This window comes from Streptopelia decaocto (genome assembly GCF_964273445.1).
Source record: "Streptopelia decaocto genome assembly, chromosome: 17".
Lineage (NCBI taxonomy): Eukaryota > Metazoa > Chordata > Aves > Columbiformes > Columbidae > Streptopelia > Streptopelia decaocto.
The window spans coordinates 1,629,752-1,650,439 of record NC_138672.1 but is presented as its reverse complement, the minus strand read 5'-3'; the positions used below and the strand labels follow the sequence as shown (position 1 = coordinate 1,650,439).

Here is a 20,688-nt window from a genome sequence, read left to right as displayed (position 1 = left end):
CCTGGTGGTCCCCAGGCTCTGCCATGCATCTTGCCTCCTTGCCCCCTGCTGTGCCCCCACAGCGCTGCCCGGCCCCACGGGGGCTGCTGGGGCCTTTCAGTGTCAGTGGGGCCGGGGGAATTTGGTCTGCAGGAATTTTCTGGTGGTTTCTCCCTACATTTGGTTTCTGTCCAAAGTGGTCTGAAACCAAAGGGTTTTCTAAACTTCCTGAAAACTGGCCACTGCTCGCGCCCCACAGCTCCCGCAGGGCTGAGCAACCCACAGGAACATCCTTCCCCGAGTACCTGGAGCCGCCTGCCCGGGCTGCTGCCACCCGTGGGAGCCCAGAGCCCAGCCGGGGTGCCAACCCCCCTCCCTGCAGAGGCTCCACCATCCTGTGCTCTGGCGTCATGGGGAGTTTCTCCATCCCTGTCCAGCGACCCCAGCCACCGCAGCCTGAGGGAATGAGGACAGTGAACAGGGGGATGGAGGGGCTGCACCACTTCTACGGTCTTTCTCAGCACAGCCAACGTGCATGAGTTTTTTGCAGCCAGTACAGCTGCTCCCCAGCGTTCTCACTGAGGATGGTGCCCACAGGCCCACGGTCACAGCCACACACCATGTTCTTGTGTACAGAAGAGGAGAGGACTGGGCTGGATGTGGCCCATGCCTGCAGCTTCCCCAGCTGTTGTCCTTTAGAAGGGCACAGCTCCCTGCGCTCCCGGCTGCGGAGGAGGGGAGCCAAAAGCAGCTGAGGGTCACGCATCCTCCTGCCTCCCCTGCCAGGTCCCAGCATGGGGGGCATATGCTCCCAGTAAAGCAGACTGGTCCCCAAAGAGGATATGTAGGAACGTGTCCTGCATTGGTCACACCCGGGGACTTTTGCCCCACGGGGCATTTCTGTACCTGATGCCATGGCCGTTCCTGCATGGGCAGCTGCCGCTGCATGGCTGACCTGCCTGCCGCCGAACACCGGTCCGGCTTCGCAAAGCTCCCGGGGCCGGTCCTCTGGTACTGCCCGGGGACCTGCCCGGCGCTGCCGCCGAGGGAAGGGCCCCCCGGGGCACAGCGGGGCTCCCCCGCCCGCTGCAGCGCGGCGGGAGCGGGGCGGAGCGGGAGCGGGGCCGGAGCGGGAGCGGGAGCGGGGCCGGAGCGGGAGCGGGAGCGGGGCCGCAGCGGGGCCGCGCTGCCATTCCTTGCCGCCGGCTGCCACCTAGCGCTGGCGGGGCGCGGGAGGGTCCGGCCGGGCATCCCGCAGCCCCAGCTCGGGGCACTGGAGCCCAGGGCTGGGGCTGGCCCGAGGTGGGCTCCTCCGGAGACAGGGAAGCACAGGGCGGGTTAAGGAGGTGGGCTCATTAAAGGGGTCTCTGCCCCACGTCCGAATTTCCCCTGTGCTCCCAAGGACACCCCAGATGTGCGCTAAGACGTGTGTGTGACGAGATGCTCAGGCCTCCCCAGCAGCCTGCGCTGCCCGGGCAGCGCATCCATCGGTCCTGCGCGAAGGGCCGGTTGCTGGCCCCCGGTGGCGAGGAGAGGTGAAGGTCCGGCTGGCTCCTGCAAGCGTGCCGCGGCTCTGGCCCTTCTCTGCAAATATTGGGCTGGGGGCAGACCGGAGAGGGGCTCCTGCCCTTTGCTCTGTTTGCCGTTTCCCTCGGGCTGTTTGGTTTCTGTTAATCATCCTGTGAAGGCAAACAGTGGTGGGGAAGGGCGGTGTGCCCCGCGCCTCCCACGCCTGCCAGGCTCGGGTGACACCCAGATGGCTCCAGAGTATTCACACCAGCTTGGAAGCCCCAGGACGGGGAGCAGGCAGCACAAGCTCCGCTCCTCACAGACACTGGTCAGGATTAGGCAGCACTGTGGAGCCCCCAGGTGCTCTTCTCTCTGCAGGGTCAGGCTGGTCTGCTGGGGCTGGGGGCACCATCAGGGCTCTTTGCAGAACACCAGGGCGGGAATATGAACCTCAAGGTAGAATAAAGGAGAATAGGCAGGTCCTGACCCCACGTCTGGGCCAAGCCGTGGTGTAGAAACAGGTGAGGGTGAGGAGTTCAGCCTGGCACTGCAGGGAGATGCTGGTCTCCCTTTCTGCACCCCACATCAGCTCTCTGCAGATCCCCATGGCTGAGGGCAGTGGCGAGCCCTGGGGCCACACAGCTGTGACCACGCAGGGTGACCAGCTGCCCACGCCCCCCGACACCCCCGGGCAGGCCGGCTGCCCCGCTGGCCGCGGTCTGAAGGTCACGCTGCTGCGCAGTGGGGACAGCGCAGAGTCCGGGATCCCGCGGGTGCGCTGGGGCTCAGCAGCACTCCAGAGCCACCAGCCAGAATGATGCGGGGTCTCCTTGCGCTCCTCCTCTTCACTGTGGCCAGCGGAACCCCCATCGGGGACCAGGATGAGGATATCCAAGTGCAGGAGAATTTTGAGGCTGAGCGGGTAACAGCGGCTTGCGGTTCCTTCACTCCGGGGGCAGAAGGGATGGGGGAAGGCTTTAATTCATTACTCCTGCCCACATCAGGCTGTGCAGGACAAGCATCGACAGCGTGGCCCTCCCTGGGCACTGGTTGGGGGGTGGCTTCACCCCACACCTTGGCAGGGCAGCTGCAGCCCTAGCAGCTGGGCAGATGAACCCCACAAGACATCTATTGATCTGCCCAGCCTAAGGGGTGCGGGCAGGGCCCGCAGGCATCCCCACAAAGAAGGATTTCTGTGGGATGCAGAGTGCCTGGGAGATCTCCCGCAGGCAGCCCTGTCCCTGCCAGGCTCTGCACAGCCCCACACCTGTGTTTGGGTCTGGGCTCTCCCGGAACACATGGGGGGATGTCAGTCTGACAACCCCAGCCCTGCCTGGTGGTCAGGGGACCCAGGGAAACCCTGCTCGATGTTGATCCGCTTCCCAAAGCCCGCAGCAGCTCTGACCCTGGCACTCTGCGCCACCACCCCGCAGTTGCTCTCTTGGCCATGAATATTGCAGTTCTGCAGAAAACCAGCTGTCCCACTCTGGTGGAGAGGGCTCATGGTGGAGACACTCCTTTCTTCTCCCCCCAGATGTATGGGAAGTGGTACGACATCGCCATTGGCACAACCTGCAAATGGATGAAGAACTACAAGGAGAAGTTCAGCATGGGCACGTTGGTGCTGGGCCCTGGCCCCAGCGCTGACCAGATCAGCACTGCCAGCACCAGGCTGCGGTACGGGTGCTGCCGCGGATGCTCGAGCCTGCCCCACAGCCACCCCAGCCAGGGCTGCTCTGTGTCCCCAAGGCTGGGACAAGATGTGGGGGTTGCTTGCTCTGGCTGGCATCAGAGCCATGAGGAGGGGCTGGATTGGGCTTAAATACCCAATGCCTTGGGCAGGGGATTTCGAGGGTCCCGTACCATGGCCTCGGTGCCCCTGAGGTGATTTTCATGATCACTCCAAGCAGCTGTTTTTCTCCTCCCTCCAGGCAAGGTGACTGCAAGCTCATTGCAGGAGAGTACCACAAAACCAGCACCCCCGGCAAATACACCTACTATAACCCCAGTAAGTTGGGCTCGCTGCCAACCTGCTTGGCCCCGAGAGCTGCGATGTGGCCGAGTGACGGGAACCAGTGCTGGGCACAGCTGAGGCTGGGGAAGGGTTCAGGAAAGCAAGGTTCAGAAGCCGCTCCACAGTTTGGGTCACTTCCAGTCAAAGTCTGGAGTTAAGCTGGGGGAAAGGGGCTGTTTCAGCACTGGCCCTGCATACGCACAGGACTATGAGTTGGTCCAGCAGATCCCTCCTGTCCCCAAAGTCCCAAGTCGGGGCCGGGACCCACCAGCCACATTTCCAGAGCATTGGTGGTATCTCAGTTGTCCACGACTCTTAGTTTCCAGTTCCCTTGACTAAGAACAAGCTGGTGAGCCTAAAGGCAGTAGGAATTGTATCAGAGCCTCCTTCCCGAAAATCAGGTTTTTTTTTTCAATTAGCTGCCTGATTCCAGGCCCCAGCTCGGGCTGCCTTACACTGCCCCGCTTCTCCCTGGGGGCAGGAGTGATGTCCCCTGTGTCTCTGTCTCATCCAGAATGGGATGTATCTATCCAGTCCTACGTGCTCCGCACCAACTATGAAGAATACGCTGTCATTCTGATGAAGAAGAAAAGTAATTTTGGCCCGAGCACCACTCTGAAGCTGTATGGTATGTCTGGCTATGGCACTTGTGGGTGAGCAGGCTCTGGTGCGGGCCAGTGTGGCTCAGAAACACCCCCCAAGGACATCTTGGCCTTGAGGGACCTGACCATGGTGCTTTGGACCAGTTCATCTTGGGCACTGCGGTGGGTGAGTCGTATGGCTCAGCCTAGAGCCACGTCACACAATGAACATCCAAACCAGCCCATTGTTTGGGGTGAAGGTGGCAAGATCTGCTTGGAAGAACCCCAGGCCCTGAAGTGGCAGGAGGTGCTGTCTTTCAAAATTGAGAAATATTAAAACCACTTTGTCCAAGCCCTTGGTCAAGGCTGGTCACGAATACCAGAGGAGAGGTTGGGTAGGACCAGGAGGCTGCAGTTGCCTGAGCTCTGCAGGCTGGCGGGTGTTTGGGGGGCTGCATGCAGACCCCCTCCCACACCAACCCTGCTCACAGCCCATTCCCTCGCCCAGGGAGGAGTCCGGAGCTGCGGGAGGACCTCATCGAGTCTTTCCAGCAACTGGCTCTAGAGCTGGGCATCCCTGAAGACTCCATCTTCGTCCTGGCCAACAGAGGTAATGCACACACCCCTCCTGCTGCCTGTCCCCCTGACACTGGGGCTGCTCCATCCTGGTGTGCGAGGCTGTGGAGAAAGTGGGACAGTCAGGATGGATGGAGGAGAGGCAAAGACTTTGCTAGGATGGGACGGGAAGGAGACAAGGCCATGTATCAGTCAGGTTTCCACCAGCTTCCAGATGGTGGGATCCTTACCAGTCTGCCAGGTCAGTGCACCCCAGAACACTGTGCTGGGATGAGGGTGCAGGGCACCCATGACTGGGTGCTCCCAGGAGCTGAGGAGCTCCTTGCTCAGCCTGGGGTTCAGAAGGTGCTAGTGTGATGGATGTGGGTGTGGGGATTTTAGGGTGATGCTCCTGCAAGTGGGAGGTAGAAAGCAGCAAGAGGGAAAGAACGTTGGGGTGAAACTGGGAGGGTGTCCCCTTCCCCAAGGTCCCATGTGTGCATGGTGCAGGACCACGGTGACATGAGTCTGTCAGGACATCTCCCTTCTCATGTTGCTGGTTTTCTCTCCTGTCATCTGGGCCAGGTGAATGCATCCCCCAGGAGACGGCAACTGCCCCCTCGGTGAGTGGTCCAGCCGGGAACTCCTGAGATGAATCAAGGCTGGTGACATCCCATCCAACCCAAATCTACTGGAGACCTGGTATCTGGGGACCAGGATCTGTGGGCAGTACACAGAGTCCGTGGAGGTGCACTGACTGCCCAGGGAGATGCTCTTTCATCTCCATCAATGGACTTTGCCTGCAAGGATGGGGGCACAGGCGGGTGCAGGCTGCAGGATGAGTGTCCCAAGGGCCAGGTGGGCACCAGGGCTCGTTCCCAAGTGGAAGGCAGCAGCCATTTCCTACTCGGATTTTTTCATGGGTTAAAAGTTGCCACATGTGGAGTCTGGTGTCTCCTTGCTCCCTGCCTGTGGGTACCCCAGCCAGCACATGGACCCCTCCTTCAGGGATGGGGAGGCAGCTCAGCACCCCACTGCCCCTTCAGCTGTAGTCGCCCAGCACCTCCTGATCTCACAGGGTTGCGTTTAGAAGGATTTTCAATAGGGAATGGGACTTTCATAGGAGAAACAACCCAGTTGACTTGAGAGCAGGTAACACACCACCTTGCATCAGCAATGGCAGAGACATGTCCCCAGCACAGGCCATGACTGGGGAACTGTGGGTGTCTTTATCCAACGCACATGATCCTGTCACCCACCCGGGATGAGCACAGGGCTGGGGAGGGATCACAGCCTGTTGACCCAAGAGCAATGGCTGGAGATGTGCTGGGAGCACCAAGGGGGGTTGGAACCTGCATGGGCTGCAGCACCCAACAGCGCTGCCCCCAACATAGCCCGTCCTGGGGCAGCAGGGGCTCAAGGGGAGCTCAGCACCATGGTGGGGAGTGATGGGGCGAGTGGCAGGTCCCACAGGCAGGGGCTGAGGGCAGCTCGGTGCTTTCTTCCCCGTGCAGAGGGCGCGGAGAGCAGTCCTGCCCACTGAGGAGGGCTCGGCCGCGGGACCCCTGCCCACTTACGTGGGCAATAAGGAAGGTAGGTCTGAGTCACGGGGCTGCATGGGTGCTCCCCTGCGCCGCATCCCCCTTTGCCTGTGACAACCCGCGTCTCGCTCGCCTGCAGACTCGTGTTGGCTGAGCCGGGACCCCGGGCCCTGCAGTGGGATGCTCTCCCGCTTCTTCTACAACTCCTCCTCCATGGCCTGTGAAACCTTCCTCTACGGCGGCTGTCTGGGCAACGGCAACAACTTCTACTCGGAGAAGGAGTGCCTGCAGGCGTGCCGGACAGAGGGTGAGCGGGGCCACCAGGAGATGTCCTCCAGGGCACAGGAGGTGCCTTCGCCGAGGCATCAGAGCAGATCTGAGAGTGGCCTCGAACCCCACGTGTCCAGCATCCCTGTGGGTAGTGGAGGGCTCTGAAACCCCTGTCCTCAGAGCAGCCCCTCTCCCTGCAGCTGCCTGCAGGCTGCCCATCGTCCCGGGTCCCTGCCAGAAACCGGTGACGCGCTGGGCCTTCGACGCTGCCCAGGGCAAGTGCATCACGTTCAGCTACGGAGGCTGCAAGGGCAACGGGAACCAGTTCTATTCAGAGAAGGAGTGCAAGGAGTACTGCGGGGCTCCTCCACTGGCAGGTACCCACACCCTGCCCGCACCGTGCTGTGCCGGGGCAGCCGGGATTGCAGCCTGCACCATCTCCTGTCCTGCTCCAGGCTGGGGCTGGGTGTGCTGGGTCTGCCCGGGGCTGAGACTGGGCTGTCCTGGGTCTGGGGTGAGTTTAGGATGGGTCTGTTCTGGGTCCGGGATAAGTCTTGGATAGGTCTGTCCTGAGTCTGAATGGTTTTGGGTCAGTCCCAAATCTGGAGAGTCCAGGACAGGCCTATCCTGGATCTGGGATAAGTCTTGTATATGTCTGTCCCAGGTCTGGAATGGCTCTGGAATGGGTCAGTTCTGGATGTGGGATAAGTCTGGGCTAGTCCTGTCTCAGGTCTGGAATGTCCCTGGGATGGGTCTGTCCTGGGTGCGAATGGGTCCAGGATGGGTCTACTCTGGGTCTACGATAAGCCTGGAATGGGTTTGTCCTGGGTCCAGGAGGGGTCTGGGATGGGTTTGGGCTGTGCTTGGGATGAGTCTGTCCTGGGTCAGGTGCTGGGATGGACTGAGGAGTATGGTCATTAATCTACAGACAGGATCACCCAGGGGACTGTCCAGGCTGCAGATGTACTGAGGCCAGGAGTCAGCTTCAAAGTCCCTCTTGATAAAAGGGGGAACGGCCCCGAGCAGTCTGGGGGGCAGTGGGGCCCAGTGGGTGTGACAGCACCCAGGCAGGGGATGCCAGTGTGGAAAGATGGCGGGGGGGTGGGGGACCCTGACAATGAATAAGGACCAAACTGGGGTCCCCGTAATGGGGGTACTCTCTGTGTGACACCTGCCAGACCCTCCAGCTCTAGTCAGTGCAGGGGTTTCCATATTGAACCTCTGTGGGAAACACACTTTGCCCTTGGGACAGATGGACAAGAAGGTTTTCTGGAGTGTGGCAGGGGAAATCTATCCACATAGAGGGCTGAGCTCGGGGGTCTTCAGCTACAGCCAGCCCGGGGCAAGCCTGGTCCTGGGGGGTCGGAACCGGGGGTCCATCATGCCCCCACGGATGGGAGATGGGGCTAGAGTCATGTGTCTTAAGGCAAAGCTCATCTTTTAGTATCCCATCACCAATGTAAAGTGCATTAATGCCACCGCGGTGGGTGGTGGGACATGAAGTGACATCCCAGGACAGCAGGAGGTGTGTGGAAGGTCCAGACAGCTTCCCCCAGCACTGACAGCAGGGACAAAGTGGGAAGCATCAGCCATCGCCGTCTGTCTGTGGGGCGAGGAGGAGGTCTGTCCGTCACCCTGTGCCTCTCTGCTTGCAGAGGATGAGCAGTTTCTGCATCTGTCAAACTGACGCGGGCGGAGGACGAGCTGCCAGCACCCCGCACCCGGGCCTGGCCGCAGGCTGCGGCAGCTGCCGGTGGCAGCGCAGGAGATGCCTCCAGCAGTAAATGTCTCTGATGTGACCCATGAACCCAGTGTCCATCCTCAAGCTGGTGGGGAGCGGGGTGGGTGTCCAGGAGGGGCAGGGGATGCTGTGGGGTCCTCACTGGCCTCCCTGATGCGATGTCCACCCCCCTTTGTGGGGCTACCAGCTGCTTCCCACTGAGTCTCTGTCCCTGCCCCAGCCACACTGCCCACATAGGCCTGGGGTGGCCAAGGGGGGCACTGGGGGGCTCAGGGCATCCCGAGGGATGGGGTTTGGGCCCCCATTTCCCAGGGGTTGGTGTGGGGCAGCTGGGAGGGGGGCAGCAGGGGGAAATGGGTGCCTGCTCCTTCCTAAAGGTGAACATTTGCTGCATCAAGGTTGTACTGGGAAGGGCATTGTGGGACCTGGGGAACCCAGTCACGGACCAGGATAAGGATAATGGGGAGGGATGACGACCACAGGGGGTTACAACAGGGGGTTATGGGGTGTCAGAGGGGACCCTGAGGGGTCACAGGAGAGGGCTGTGGGGTTTAGGGGTCGTAGGATCTATGGTGGGTCACAGCAGGGAATTAGAGATGTTACAGTGGGTCTCAGGGCGATTATTGGGCGTCACAGGAGGGAATTACGGGGCTGTGAGGATCACAGGGGGAAACTGGGGGCATCACAGGAGGGGGTCACAGAGGTTATGGGGATCCCGGGGGGGCTGTGAGGGTCCCAGAAGAGGAATGCAGGGCTTGGGGGGGTGGGTATAAGCGTTCCAGGAAGGGATTACAAGGGTTGTGGGGGCACAGGTGGGCTGTGGGGGTCCCAGGAGAGGACTGGGAGTGTTGGGGATGCTGGGGGGTCCCAGGAGGGGATTACAAGGGTTATGGGGGTCACGGCTTGAGGGGCTACGAAGCTCACAGGAGGGGACTGCAGGGGTCTTGGGGGGGTCACAGAGCCCTGGGGTCCCACGGGGGGATGTCGGGGGTCACGGGGTCACCCGCCGGGGGGTCACGAGCGGCGCTGGGGTCGCGTTCCGGCCCCGCTGGCCCCTGTCGGCCGCCGTAGCGGCGCCGCGCGCGGCCCGGCCCCCGGCGGCGGCGGAAGAGGCAAGATGGCGGCGGCGGCGGGAGCCCCGTGCGGCCCGCGGGCCGCCCGGCGGGGCTGAGCCAACCGGGCCCGCTGAGCCAACCGGGCCCGCCGAGCCAACCCCGGCCCGCCGAGCCAACCCCGGCCCGCCGAGCCAACCGGAGCCCGCTGAGCGAACCCGGTCCGCTGCCGGCAGGACCCCGCACTGGCCGGGCCATGCCCGGTTAGCGCCCCCGGCACACGGCGGGCCCCGGCTGAGCCCCCTCCCTGCCGTGGCGGGCCGGGCCGAGCCCGCGCATCCCGCCCTGCCCAGCCCGGGCCGCCCCTCATGGCCGGAGCAGCCCCGGCCCTGCGCTGACTGAGCCGAGTCCTCCCGCCCTGTGCCCCCGCAGCCCGTCGCCCGGCGGTGGGGCCGAGCGGGACCACCAAGATGTTCTCGGCCCTGAAGAAGCTGGTGGGCTCGGAGCAGCCCCCGGGCAGAGACAAGAACATCCCCGCGGGGCTGCAGTCCATGAACCAGGCTCTGCAGCGGCGCTTCGCCAAGGGAGTGCAGTACAACAGTGAGTCCGGGGCCGGGGTGCGGGGCTGAGCCGCGTCCGTCCGTCCGTCCGCTGCCCGGGGACCCGGCGGGACCGGGGCATGGAGATGGAAACGGAGATGGAAACGCTTTCGTTGTGCGTGGCGGTGCCTTTGCCAGTGTTCCCCAACGCCAAGTTTGCAATTAAACGTTAGAGCTTAGGGAAGCGTGGGAGGAGTGAGGGTTGGGAAACTTTTATCGTTCCGTGCGGGACTCGGGAACCTGTGGTTCAGCACATGTCCCAAACGGCTGCGGCTTTCTGCTGACGCGGCACTAGGCACAGTTCCTTGTAAATCAATTTTTGTCAGTCAAAGCATCAAGAGAGTAACTCCCCTGAGTGTGGGGGTGACCTTCCTGCAGCCCAGGATAATGGTATTTGTAATTAAGCTTTAGTGGTTATATGATAAGGGTCTTTTGAAAAGCTCTGCCCTGTCAGGCTTTAATAAAAGGTGAGTGATGTGCCCTTGATGCATAATTTCATTCAGACCTTATGTTTCTGCAACTGATACGTTTGCTCTTTTCTCAGGGAACATTTTCAGAATTTATTTCCTTTTGATGTTGAGGCTTAGGATCAGGTCTTTCCCTTGAAGCTCAGTAAAGGTCATTTCTAATGTAATGTTTCAGGAGGACATTACACGTATGTGAAATACATCCCAAAGTAACAGTTGTGAGATGGGTACGGTAATTATGTCGTCCTTGCTGAGAACAGAGATGGTACCAGCGAGCGCTGGGAGGACCAGCTCGTCTGCGTGGGCCCGGGCAGGCGGGGAGGTCAGACTGCAGCAGGCCGGGAGACTGGCAGTTTGTAAAGAGACTGATTCGTAAATGTGGCGCTGGATAATATCTGTAAGGACACACATATTGTAGAAATAGAGCTCATAGTGGATCTTCCTCTGAAACAGAATGTGAAGGCAGAGGTTCGCACACTGGGGTTTGAGGCTTTTTTTGCTTTGTGTAGGATTATCACTGTTGACAGTGCTTTTGAACGGATGTTTTGAAGCTCTCTGTTTTACTAGGGAGAACATTTGGTGCCTTTATCCACAGCACATCTGTTAGATATGCCAGTAGTGCTTAATTTAAAAAATCAGCGTCTTAGCAAGCAGTCATGAATGTGAACAGAAGCACAGTGCTATTGTTGAGAGACTTCCAGTGACAAACGGGGTGAGGATGGGCCTGTTGTGGCTCGGAATGCAGCACTGCATCCTTAAACACCACCTGGAGATCCGGGGAGGGACCGCGGATCTGTGCAGAGGCTTCGTGCAGCCTACAGACCAGAACACATCCACCCACTTCCCTGCTACACGGCTGAGAGCAGGCACCTAATACCAGCCTGTGAATTATGTAAGAGAAAGGAGCTGACTCCTCAGACAGCGAACGCTTGTGCTGCGGGCGGTAGCGGATCGGCTGCGTCCTGCTGGCACGGCGGTCGACAGGGACGACTCTGTTACGTGTTGACTAACTGTGTCGTTGACAAACCTGTGTGGATGTGTACCTGCTCCCATTCACACAGCAAGGCCACCAACTGTAGCTTTGCTGCTTTTTGTCTTGTTGCTGAAAGCCTTGGGAAGGCTTTTTGGTTTGTCCCTCTTTTACCAGGATTTGTGTTCTAGTTACTGCTTTCATATCTGGAACAGAACTGCAGCTTTCTGTCACTGCCTTAAGGGAAGCTTTCCAATCTCCATAGTAACTCTTCCCAGGATTGCTGAGAGATAATATTTATAGGAGATACAGGCAGGCTGACAAAGGGCTTCGAAGGGCCCTGCACAGCCCCGGCGCTGGGTGGGTGGGCCAGGTTCCAGCATGGTGGTTATAATGGTCTTGGTGGAAGGGGGGTGTGAAGGAATGTCATTACAAGGGCCATTGCTCAGGAAGGAGAGCTGCAGATCCTGTGCATTGCCAGTGCGTCTTTCTTAGCGAACACATGCCGTTCAGCAGAGGAATGCCAAATGTGTTTGGTAGCCACCTTTACACTCACAGATCTTTCAAGCTCGTCTGTTCCTCTGGAGTTGCCTAAACCTAAACCAAAGGGTGTTGTGATGACTGGTTTTACAGAAATGTTTCCTTGCTTTCACAGGCCGTTACCAATCATGAGCTGAAGCTTGTTTCATTCCCAGATACATATTTAGTGAGTGAGAATGCCTCAGGTTGCTTGCTGATAAAGCGGGCAGCACGTGGCCGGGACACGGGCCTTATCACCTGGCTCTGGGTGCCTCCACGGGGCCCAGGACCTGCTGTGCTGCCCTGGCCTTCACAGCCCTCACGTACGTTTTGTACCCAAACAGCCCCCCAGTTTGAGGTGATATTGAAGATCATGTGTTTTAATGGCACTGAGGATTACAAGCACTGGGTAACATCCACCTCTGAGTTGAACCAAAATTATTTGCACTGACAGTGTGGCTCCCACTCGGTTCAGCTTTGGAAAGGAAGACGTTGCAGGGTGGGCAGGTTTGGGTTTCTGGTGAGAGCGAAGGCTGGTGTTAGCCCTCAGCAGCAGCCGCTTCCTCTGCGGGGACACCCTCTTTCTAAACAAAAGCACTTTCATACTGCATTCCCAGCACACCCCCCTTATTTGCTCTTTCTCATCCATACGGGGCTCTTCTGTCTCACGTACCACGGCCCAAATAAGATCAGTGTTCACCAAGTGCTATGGAAGGCACAGAGATAAAGATGTGTCAGTCTGTACCATGTTTGTGATTACGAGAGCTCATGGTTCCCTGGATGGGAAACCAAACTTTGGAAAAACTTACTTGCTTGGGTTTTTCTGTGTTTTACTTTTTCCTGCTTGCGATAGCTTTAACGTGGAGCAGGCCTGCTGCATCCCCGGCTAGCACAGACCAGAGCGGGTGAGGGTGCTGCAGAGAGGGGGAGGTGGATCTCATTCCTTGGGAAGCGGTGCCACAAATTCCAGGAGTTACCAGCACCAGGTGACTCAAACGTGAAAGTTTGTGTGAGGCGATGTTGGCCAAACAGTTCTGGCGGGGTTAGCCTGGCAAGAATCCCTGGGAGTTATCCACTGGTGACAGGAGCAGAAGATGTGGAAGTGCTATAGGTCTGGATCCATCCGTCCTGTTTCCCAGAACATGGTGCAGCTTCTGCTCTGGACTCGGCTCCCAGCGCCATGTCCCGCTTACCCGCAGCTGGCAGCCCCAGTGCTGCGCATGGAGCACGGGCTGCGCTCCCAAGAGCTGCCCCGAACCTCCCAGTGCTCAAATACCAACGTCAGTAGCTCCAAGAGTTCCCCCCAGTCCCTCCCCTTATTACTTTTCTGTCTAAAATGTGATTTAAAAGATGAAACTTAATGAGTACCATGTATCCTTTTGGTGAGTATTGTAGTCCTTCCTTTGAGTTGTTTTGGAGTAGTAGTTCCCTGACTCTGATGTAGTCCTGTTAAGTATTTTCATTCCGCACTACTCCCAAAAGAAAGGCTTCCCCTCTTCATGCTGCTTCCCACCTTTGCTCGTTTTCTCCTCGGGCTGACACGGGTGTTTGTGCAACGTGTGGCGAAGCTGCTCTGTCCGCTGTCTGTCCTGTTCCTGGGGTGTCTGCAGATCCAGTGCGCTGCCTTTGGCAGCAGAACCAGCTTAAAGCATTTGAGTTGCAGCCTTATAGTCACAGTCCCGAAGACCTTAATGAGGACGAGGTTGTGACCCTTCATGTCTGGTTTACAAGCACCTTTGTTGCGGTTTGAGTTCTTCGGTGCTGCTGTGTTCTGGAGGAACACGTGCAGAGCTGGAAGTTTCAGGTTTCTAGTTCTGAGTTGGTCCGAGTGCTGCTCTCTGGGCCTGTTTCTTCACTGCGCTGCTTCCATTTCCTCATCTGGAGAATGGAAATCGCCCTGTTTTTCCTGATGCAGTGACACTACGAATAAAGTGGTTTGTTAGCTTTTTCCTCACATCTTGATCTATCCCCATCCCTGCCCTTCTTCCCACAGGTGATTCTCCTGTCTTTGCTACAAACCTTTGCCTGTGTGCAGTCAGTACCGATTCAGCTTAGAATCAGAGTAAGGCAGCAGTTGTTCCAGTGCCATGGGTACCAGTACAAACCTCCCCTGTAGTTACTGTCCCGTTTCCCGTTGAGCCGCAGCCCGGCCTGTGCTGCACTCCCTGCCTGTGATCTCACTTGGCTCCTCCTGTCACCGAGCAGACCTGCCCCAGCCAGAGGCCCAAATACAGATTTTGTTTTGCTAAAAGCGACTCACATCACCTGCCTTCTTCCTGTTCTGTTTTTAAAGACTTTTTCTTTCTTCAGGGAAAAAAGCCAGTGAAAATTCATGCGCAGTGTAGGAGGAAAGAGATCCTGCCATGGAGAGCGCTGGAGCTGGAAAGGGCCATTGGGCCTGTTCAGACTGAGCATGTGGTACCGGAGCTGCTGGTGTGGGGGGGATCAGGTTCCGCTCCAGCCGTGCCCCCCGTGTGCTGCTCCTACAGCTCACGCAGCTGGGCGCTGGAGCTAGAGAAGAAATCTGAAAATGCAGAATTTTGGTGTTATTTTTCAGCCCGTTCTGTTCCTTGATGCCACTCAATATGTAGCTGCACAAATAATGCTGTTGGCACTAGGAAAGTCCAAAGAGTTAAGATTTGCCCCTTCTGGGGAGAGCTCACAGTCCAGTTTTCTGGGAGTGATCCTGAGCTGCACCTTGAGAACAGCCTAACTAAGGCAGGTCTGTTCGTCCCTCAAAACTCACTGTTTCGGTCTCCCGTGCTGCACTTCATGGGGGAATATGAATTTTAAAAGGGCTTTCTGTGGTAGGCAGGGGGACCGTTGAGAAGGGTTTGGGTTTTACCGGGGACAAACGGCACGTCATTCTGGCTGTGCCATGGGCTTGCTGCATTAATTGAGAAATTTCAAAGGAATTCTCCGTTGATTATTTCATCATCTATAAGCAGGAAACAGAATCACACACAGAGCGACAGGAAACACGAGAAACCGTTTGTTGTCTCTGCAGAGATGCTCTGGGACCTGTGAGTGCAGTCAGCCTGTACATACTCTGTTCATTTTTGCCTTTGTTATTCTTTTGCTGTTTTAATAAGTAACTTTGTAGAAGAACAAGCAGCAGTACCTCTCAGTGTGCAACAACGAATGCACAGTGGAACTGCAGCACAAAGTTTCACCAGACAAGACTCTCCCACGGAATATGTGTATGTTATCTGTTTTACCTTCAAGCTTAACTCTTAAACCATTCTCTGAGATGCCTGCAATAACCTCTGATGTACAGCAGAATGCAGCCCTCAGTCTCGGGTTTCCTTGTCCAAATGATGATGCGCAATGTCACGCTAATCACCTGAATCTGCCATTAGGTGTCCCTGAGTGGCCCATTTTCTAGGGGATAATAGCTCCTGTTCAAAATGCAAGCATAAAAATTCTGTTTGAGTCAGCTTATGTTTCCCAATAACCTTGTGGAATTAAAAAAAAAATCCCATAATGTAACAAAATTTAAATAAGTGTTTTCAGAAAGAACAAGTTAACATTAGGGTAGACTCAGGGAAGTTCATGATATTAATTAGTACAGAAATTACTTCGCCGGGGCGTGTACAGTTGATAGTATTTTGGACACTTCTCGGGAGGGTTTGGGTGGGTTTCTGCCTTGCCGGTCCTTGCTGTGGGCGCGTGCGAGCGCAGGTGGTGCTGCTGGCCCGGGTGAGGCTCTTGAGCCTTCATCGCCGGCTGCGGTTTCTGAGAATGCTCCGCACTGGCTAAACCCAGCCCAGGGCTGGGACTGTCCCTCCGACACGTGCAGGACCCACAGAGACTCACTTTCTCTCGGTTTTATTTCACTGTTGTTTAAGCGGATTTATCTCCACCAAGGGAGGTGCTTGTTTTGGTTCAGTTTAGCTTGTTTCTAATGCGTGTAAGATAGACCAATTTGTACTTAATTTGAATCAAACCGTGGCCATCAACAGAGGCAGCTTGGTTAATTTATTGGAGTCGCTTTATGATGAGACCTGTGTGAACATAAAGTACCTTGTCCCTGCCAAGGGTTGTCTCCTCCCCACCACCATCTGCGCTGTGAGCTGGAGCAGCTGAAGAGCAACACACCGTCCTGTGCTTCCCTTGGGAAAGGGGATGCTGCCCCGGTGTAAGGAAAGCTGGGAATAACGGAGAGCTTAACCCTGCGGTGCTGTTCACCAGGAGCTGCCTCTCGGCTCTCCCAGCACCATCCTGGAGAACAGTTTCACCAGTTCACCATCAGAGTCACCCTGCTGTGGGATGGAGGAGCAGCAGCTCTGAACACAGGACCTGCCCCATGGGCTGGGCTGAGAGCAGGGGGTGTGGGAAGTGAGCAGGGGGCTGAGGGGAGACCTTCTGATCTCTGAACTGCCTGAAAGGAGCTTGGAGCCAGGGGGAGTCGGGCTCTGCTCCCCAGGAACAAGCGCCAGGAGCAGAGGAAACGGCCTCAAGTTGCGCCAGGGGAGGTTGAGGTTGGATCTGGGGAACAATTTCTCCCCCAAAGGGCTGTGGGGCATTGGAACAGGCTGCCCAGGGCAGTGCTGGAGTCACCATCCCTGGAGGGTTGGACAGACGGACATGAGGTTCTCAGGGACATGGAGCAGTGATGGACTTGGCTGTGGGTTGGACTTGATCTGAAAGGTCCTTTCCAACATAAATGATTCTACAATTCTGTTTTCTCAAGGAATGAGGCGTGTTCAAGGAGAAATGGGGATGATAAAGGAGGTGATGGAAGGAGCAGCCTGGCGAAGAGGCGAGGAAAGGAGGGGGCAGGGCGGGTGGGAGCAGAGCGGAAGGTGCAGGAGCAGAGCCTTGGCCGCTGAAGTTGTGCAGATTCTGAAGATTCAGTCTTGGTGTTGGTTCTTTCTGCTGAGCTGTGTGAGTAGCTGAATAAACACTAATTGTAATGACTGAGGCTCATGATTTTAACAAACCCCATCATGCCTGTGTTATATGGGAGAGCTAATTGCATCTGAGTAATGCTTGCAAAAAGTTAACATGCTTTTCAGAGCATTCTTCAGTTTGTTTTTAATCAGCTTTATTTGTCTGCTTGCTCTTTTCCCCAGTGAAAATTGTCATCCGAGGGGACAGGAACACCGGGAAAACCACACTGTGGCACCGGCTGCAGGGAAAGAAATTCATTGAGGAGTATATTCCAACTCAGGAGATCCAAGTCACCAGCATCCACTGGAATTATAAAAGTAAGATGGAAGAGGGTGGAGGGAGTGACAGTCATGGGATGGTGCCTTGGGGATAGAAATTCCACTGCGGCCTCATTTGCTTCTTTATTCTGTTGTCTGCTTGGGAGAGAAAATGGTCTCTCATCACTCTTGTTATTTTAATTTATTATGTATAGTTTCTCAGTCATGTTCTGAATAACTTCACTCAGAAACTATAGAAGTGCTAAAGGATATGTTTTGGAAGCCACAATTCAAGGAACGTGTTGGATAGGTGAGCCAAAAGATTTGAAATATTTGTGATATGCTTGACTTGTTAATGAACACAGGTTTCTTATGGAAATCTGTCTCCGAGGCTAGCCCTGCTTTTGCTGTTACTGTGGTGCAAAGAAGTGAACAGCGGGAAGGTAACTAGTTTTTCACTGCTTAGAATATAAAGAGCATCCTGTAACTGGTGAAGGTGACGTTTTCAAAATGATTGTAGTACTAATAACTCTTACTGAAGCACAGGGGTGTGGTATCAGTGGGTTTCTTTAGTGCTTGTTGGAGTCTGAGAGATGAGGTGCGAGGTTTTTTATGTTCCCTGTCTGCTCTGACAGTGCAAAGGGGCTGCGAAAGCCCTGGATATCACTTGGAAAAGACACTGCAGGCCTTTAAATTGCATAAGGCTACGATTCAACAGTTCATTAAGTCCAGCTTTCAGGTTCCTGATAAAAAATGCAGCAGTCTCGTGGGGTGAACTACTGATTCAGTATTAACTCACTCTGTAAGACTGATTTTGCTTTAAGAAAAGGTCAGCGGTTAGTTTGCCATTGTCAGACGTTGCCCGTCTGCACCACTCTGACCTCCTGTTGAATCAGGTCCCCTCTGCCTCCTCGCAGCTGGAAAAAAACCCCATACAGTTTGGGTAAACACCAAAATCGGGTGCTTCATCTCATTCACCATTCGCATTTGTATTGCTGGATGATCCTGTGATGCTCAAGTCTTGTGCTGCCGATGGTGGAGCCGCGGGGAGAGTTCAGCAGCGTCTGCCTCGGGCTGGTGTTTTCTTACCCTCCAGCTCTGGCTCCAGCCCCATGAGGCAGCTCTCTCTTGGCAAACGTTGAAAAGGTTTATAAGGATGGATGGTTGTGATTTGCCTTGGATGTGCGAGACAAACAGGTCGTCCTTGCTCAGTGTGACTAGAGATTTTCTCTCATTCAGCATCTGACGTTGAGCTAAGCCTGGTGTTACAGCTTCTCCGATTCTTTCATGGGGACTCTCCATGCAAAGGTGATGCAAAGGGGCACCTGTTGGCTTCTGCATGTCTTCATAAAGTATCTTTATTTTGGGTACCGTCTTCCTGATGTTCTGCCCATCAAGTGGCACAAGGTGTTGACAGATCTGCAGTATTCATGCAGTGGTGATCCCCATCTGCAGCAAAACCTCCAGCATGTCTATTACAGCTGTGGCGTTGTTCCCCCACACTCCTCTTCCTCTGTTTCAGAATATAACACATCGGTCATTCATGTGTCAATGTGGAGCATAAAAGTTGTTCGGATGATGGAAACTATCTCCAAAATGAAACCTGAATGCTTCAGCCTGGACAGACTTAGATCAGAATAAGAAATTAAATACCTCTTTCTTAGATATCCAAGTTCAAAGAGTGCCCTTGATGTGAATTGTGGCTTTCTGCAATATCACGGGTAAAAACATCAGAGTTTGTTTCCTCTCCAATCAATGTAGGTAATACAAGTGCTGTTTGTAAATTCAGCCTGGGATCCTGGCATTTGATTTCTAACAGGCTTATCTGTACCTATCGCTTTTGTGTACGTGGACAGGTATACAAACTGCATGTATACAGGCTTTTCTATACACGCAGAAAGTTGTTTGGAGGAAGATGCAGTCCCCTCCTGTGTTTCCGTGTATTGTAGGGACTGTGTTTTCTCTTACTGAGCTGAGGCTTAGGCACTGGCGTTTTCAACGTGGATGGAAAACAGCTACACATCAGCCTGGCTTTTGCTGATGGGGTAACTACAGGTGCATTTGTTATTTCTAGTGCTTAGTTCTAACACTTCTGTGATCCATTTTTGTAGGGCTTGCTGGTTAGAGTTGACAGCAATGTGTGCATGTGGTGATAGACTTTCCTGGAGGTGAAGTCTTGCCAAGCTAGTCGAAATATCTGGAAAGCTGCACATCGAATTGTGCCTTTCGGTTGTGTTTCTTTTACGTTGTAAAACACTGTATTATTTCCTTAGTAATAATTTCCATCAGTATAGGAGATTCTCCGTTGACCTTATGAAAACTTGTTTTAAAAAGTAACCTCCTGTTTTAAAGGCATGGTAAGGAACGTTTCCTGCTGTGGAACTTCCCGTGGCGGTGGGTGCTGTGGGCACGCCGGGGAGCTGGCTCAGCTCTCATTACCGCCCCGCCGGCTGAGTTCATCTGCAGAGGAAGAATGGAGTTTGTTCTTCCTGTGACGATGCTCTCAAGCCACCTTGATTAAACATTATGAGGTAGCTGGCAGCAAATATTTACGGATGTTAATGAAATCGCTGTCAAATATTGAGGGATTCTTACAGTGTTTGGTATTGGAAGAGTCACATTTTAAATGTGGAACATACCACCTTGTCATATGTTCAGAAATTTTATTCTGGAGGAATTAGTAAAGGTAGAGGAATTCTTTGTACTCAGAATGAACAAAATTACTTCTCTGTGTCAATTGTCTCCGTAATGGGTATCTGTAATTTTGGAGTCCAAGTAAGGAGTTACCATTCCTGACCCTAATGAATGTTCTTTTAGGTTATGCTAGTCACCAATTTAATTCTGTTTGGCAGTCTCAGAAGGAGAGTCTGGAATAAAAACTGGCAAATCCTTTTGTTCAAATCCTTTGGATGGTTTGTAGCCAGGTGTGAGGAATGGCAGAGCTGCTCTGCTCTGCAGGACCTGGGATCTGAACCGCATGAGAGTAAATATGTCTGAGGGCCTGTGAATGATGAACCCACCCATAAAGCAACGATTCTTTATTGAAATGAGCTTTCTTGCAGTTGGAGTCTTCTCACACCCCTGGGAAAGCAACGTCTTAGTGTGGCACCGGCTGCAGAGCGCTCAGCCAAACTGCAGCTGAGCGCAGATCTTTTGAGTGGTTTAAAGCCTGGTTTGTGCTAATCCAAGTGAGAGTTAAAGGGATGAGTTGGCACTCTTTTTGCTGCGACGCGCCTTCCAAAGCTGTTAAGGTGAAACACGGCTGTGTGTGAGTCATACCAAAGCCAGCACAGCAGCACTAAAGTAATTATCCTCTTGTGTGTTCAGGATAATCAGGAATGAAGCTGGTGATGAAAAGGGAGAACTTCCTGGCTACGAGCCAGCAGGAGCATCGGTGCTAACAGGAAAAAAAAACACATGGAAAAATGGTTTTCTTGGATCTCATTGGTCAACTAATTGTGAAATTCTGTGCTTCCCCTCAGACAGGTCAGTGTAGAGCGGGTCTGCCTGGGGCAGTGGTTCAACTCCTCAACTCCTTGGTCCCTGGAGCCAAGAGGGCCCCGTGTCCCGGTGCACCCAGCACAGCACGGCCAGCCGGGCAGGGGGGGATCGTCCCGCTCTGCTCTGCGCTGGGGCGGCCTCACCTGCAGCATCCATTGTGTGCAGGGCTGGGGACACAGGAGAAAAGGAGATAAAGCTGCTGGAGAGTGTCCAGAGGAGGGACAGCAAGTTGGGGAAGGT

At 55.1% G+C, this 20,688-nt stretch overlaps 2 protein-coding genes across 2 annotated transcripts in view; both read left to right on the top strand.

The window, feature by feature from the left end:
* Positions 1-2,302: 2,302 nt before the first annotated feature.
* On the top strand, positions 2,303-8,136 carry AMBP (alpha-1-microglobulin/bikunin precursor; the record flags this gene model as incomplete). Its single annotated transcript, XM_082067517.1, has 10 exons — positions 2,303-2,410; positions 3,023-3,165; positions 3,420-3,496; positions 4,017-4,130; positions 4,592-4,693; positions 5,224-5,261; positions 6,153-6,231; positions 6,319-6,486; positions 6,650-6,826; positions 8,105-8,136. The coding sequence occupies 10 exons, from the start codon at positions 2,303-2,305 to the stop codon at positions 8,134-8,136; spliced, it is 1,038 nt and encodes a 345-aa protein (XP_081923643.1).
* A 1,154-nt stretch (positions 8,137-9,290) lies between these two features.
* The window catches only part of RABL6 (RAB, member RAS oncogene family like 6), a 61,548-nt gene continuing 50,150 nt past the window's right edge, over positions 9,291-20,688 (top strand). Inside the window, exons 1-2 of the mRNA XM_082067768.1 lie at positions 9,291-9,842; positions 16,873-17,007. Coding sequence (XP_081923894.1) covers positions 9,713-9,842; positions 16,873-17,007 — 265 coding nt within the window. The 5' untranslated portion in view covers positions 9,291-9,712. The remainder of the gene's footprint in view (positions 9,843-16,872; positions 17,008-20,688) is intronic.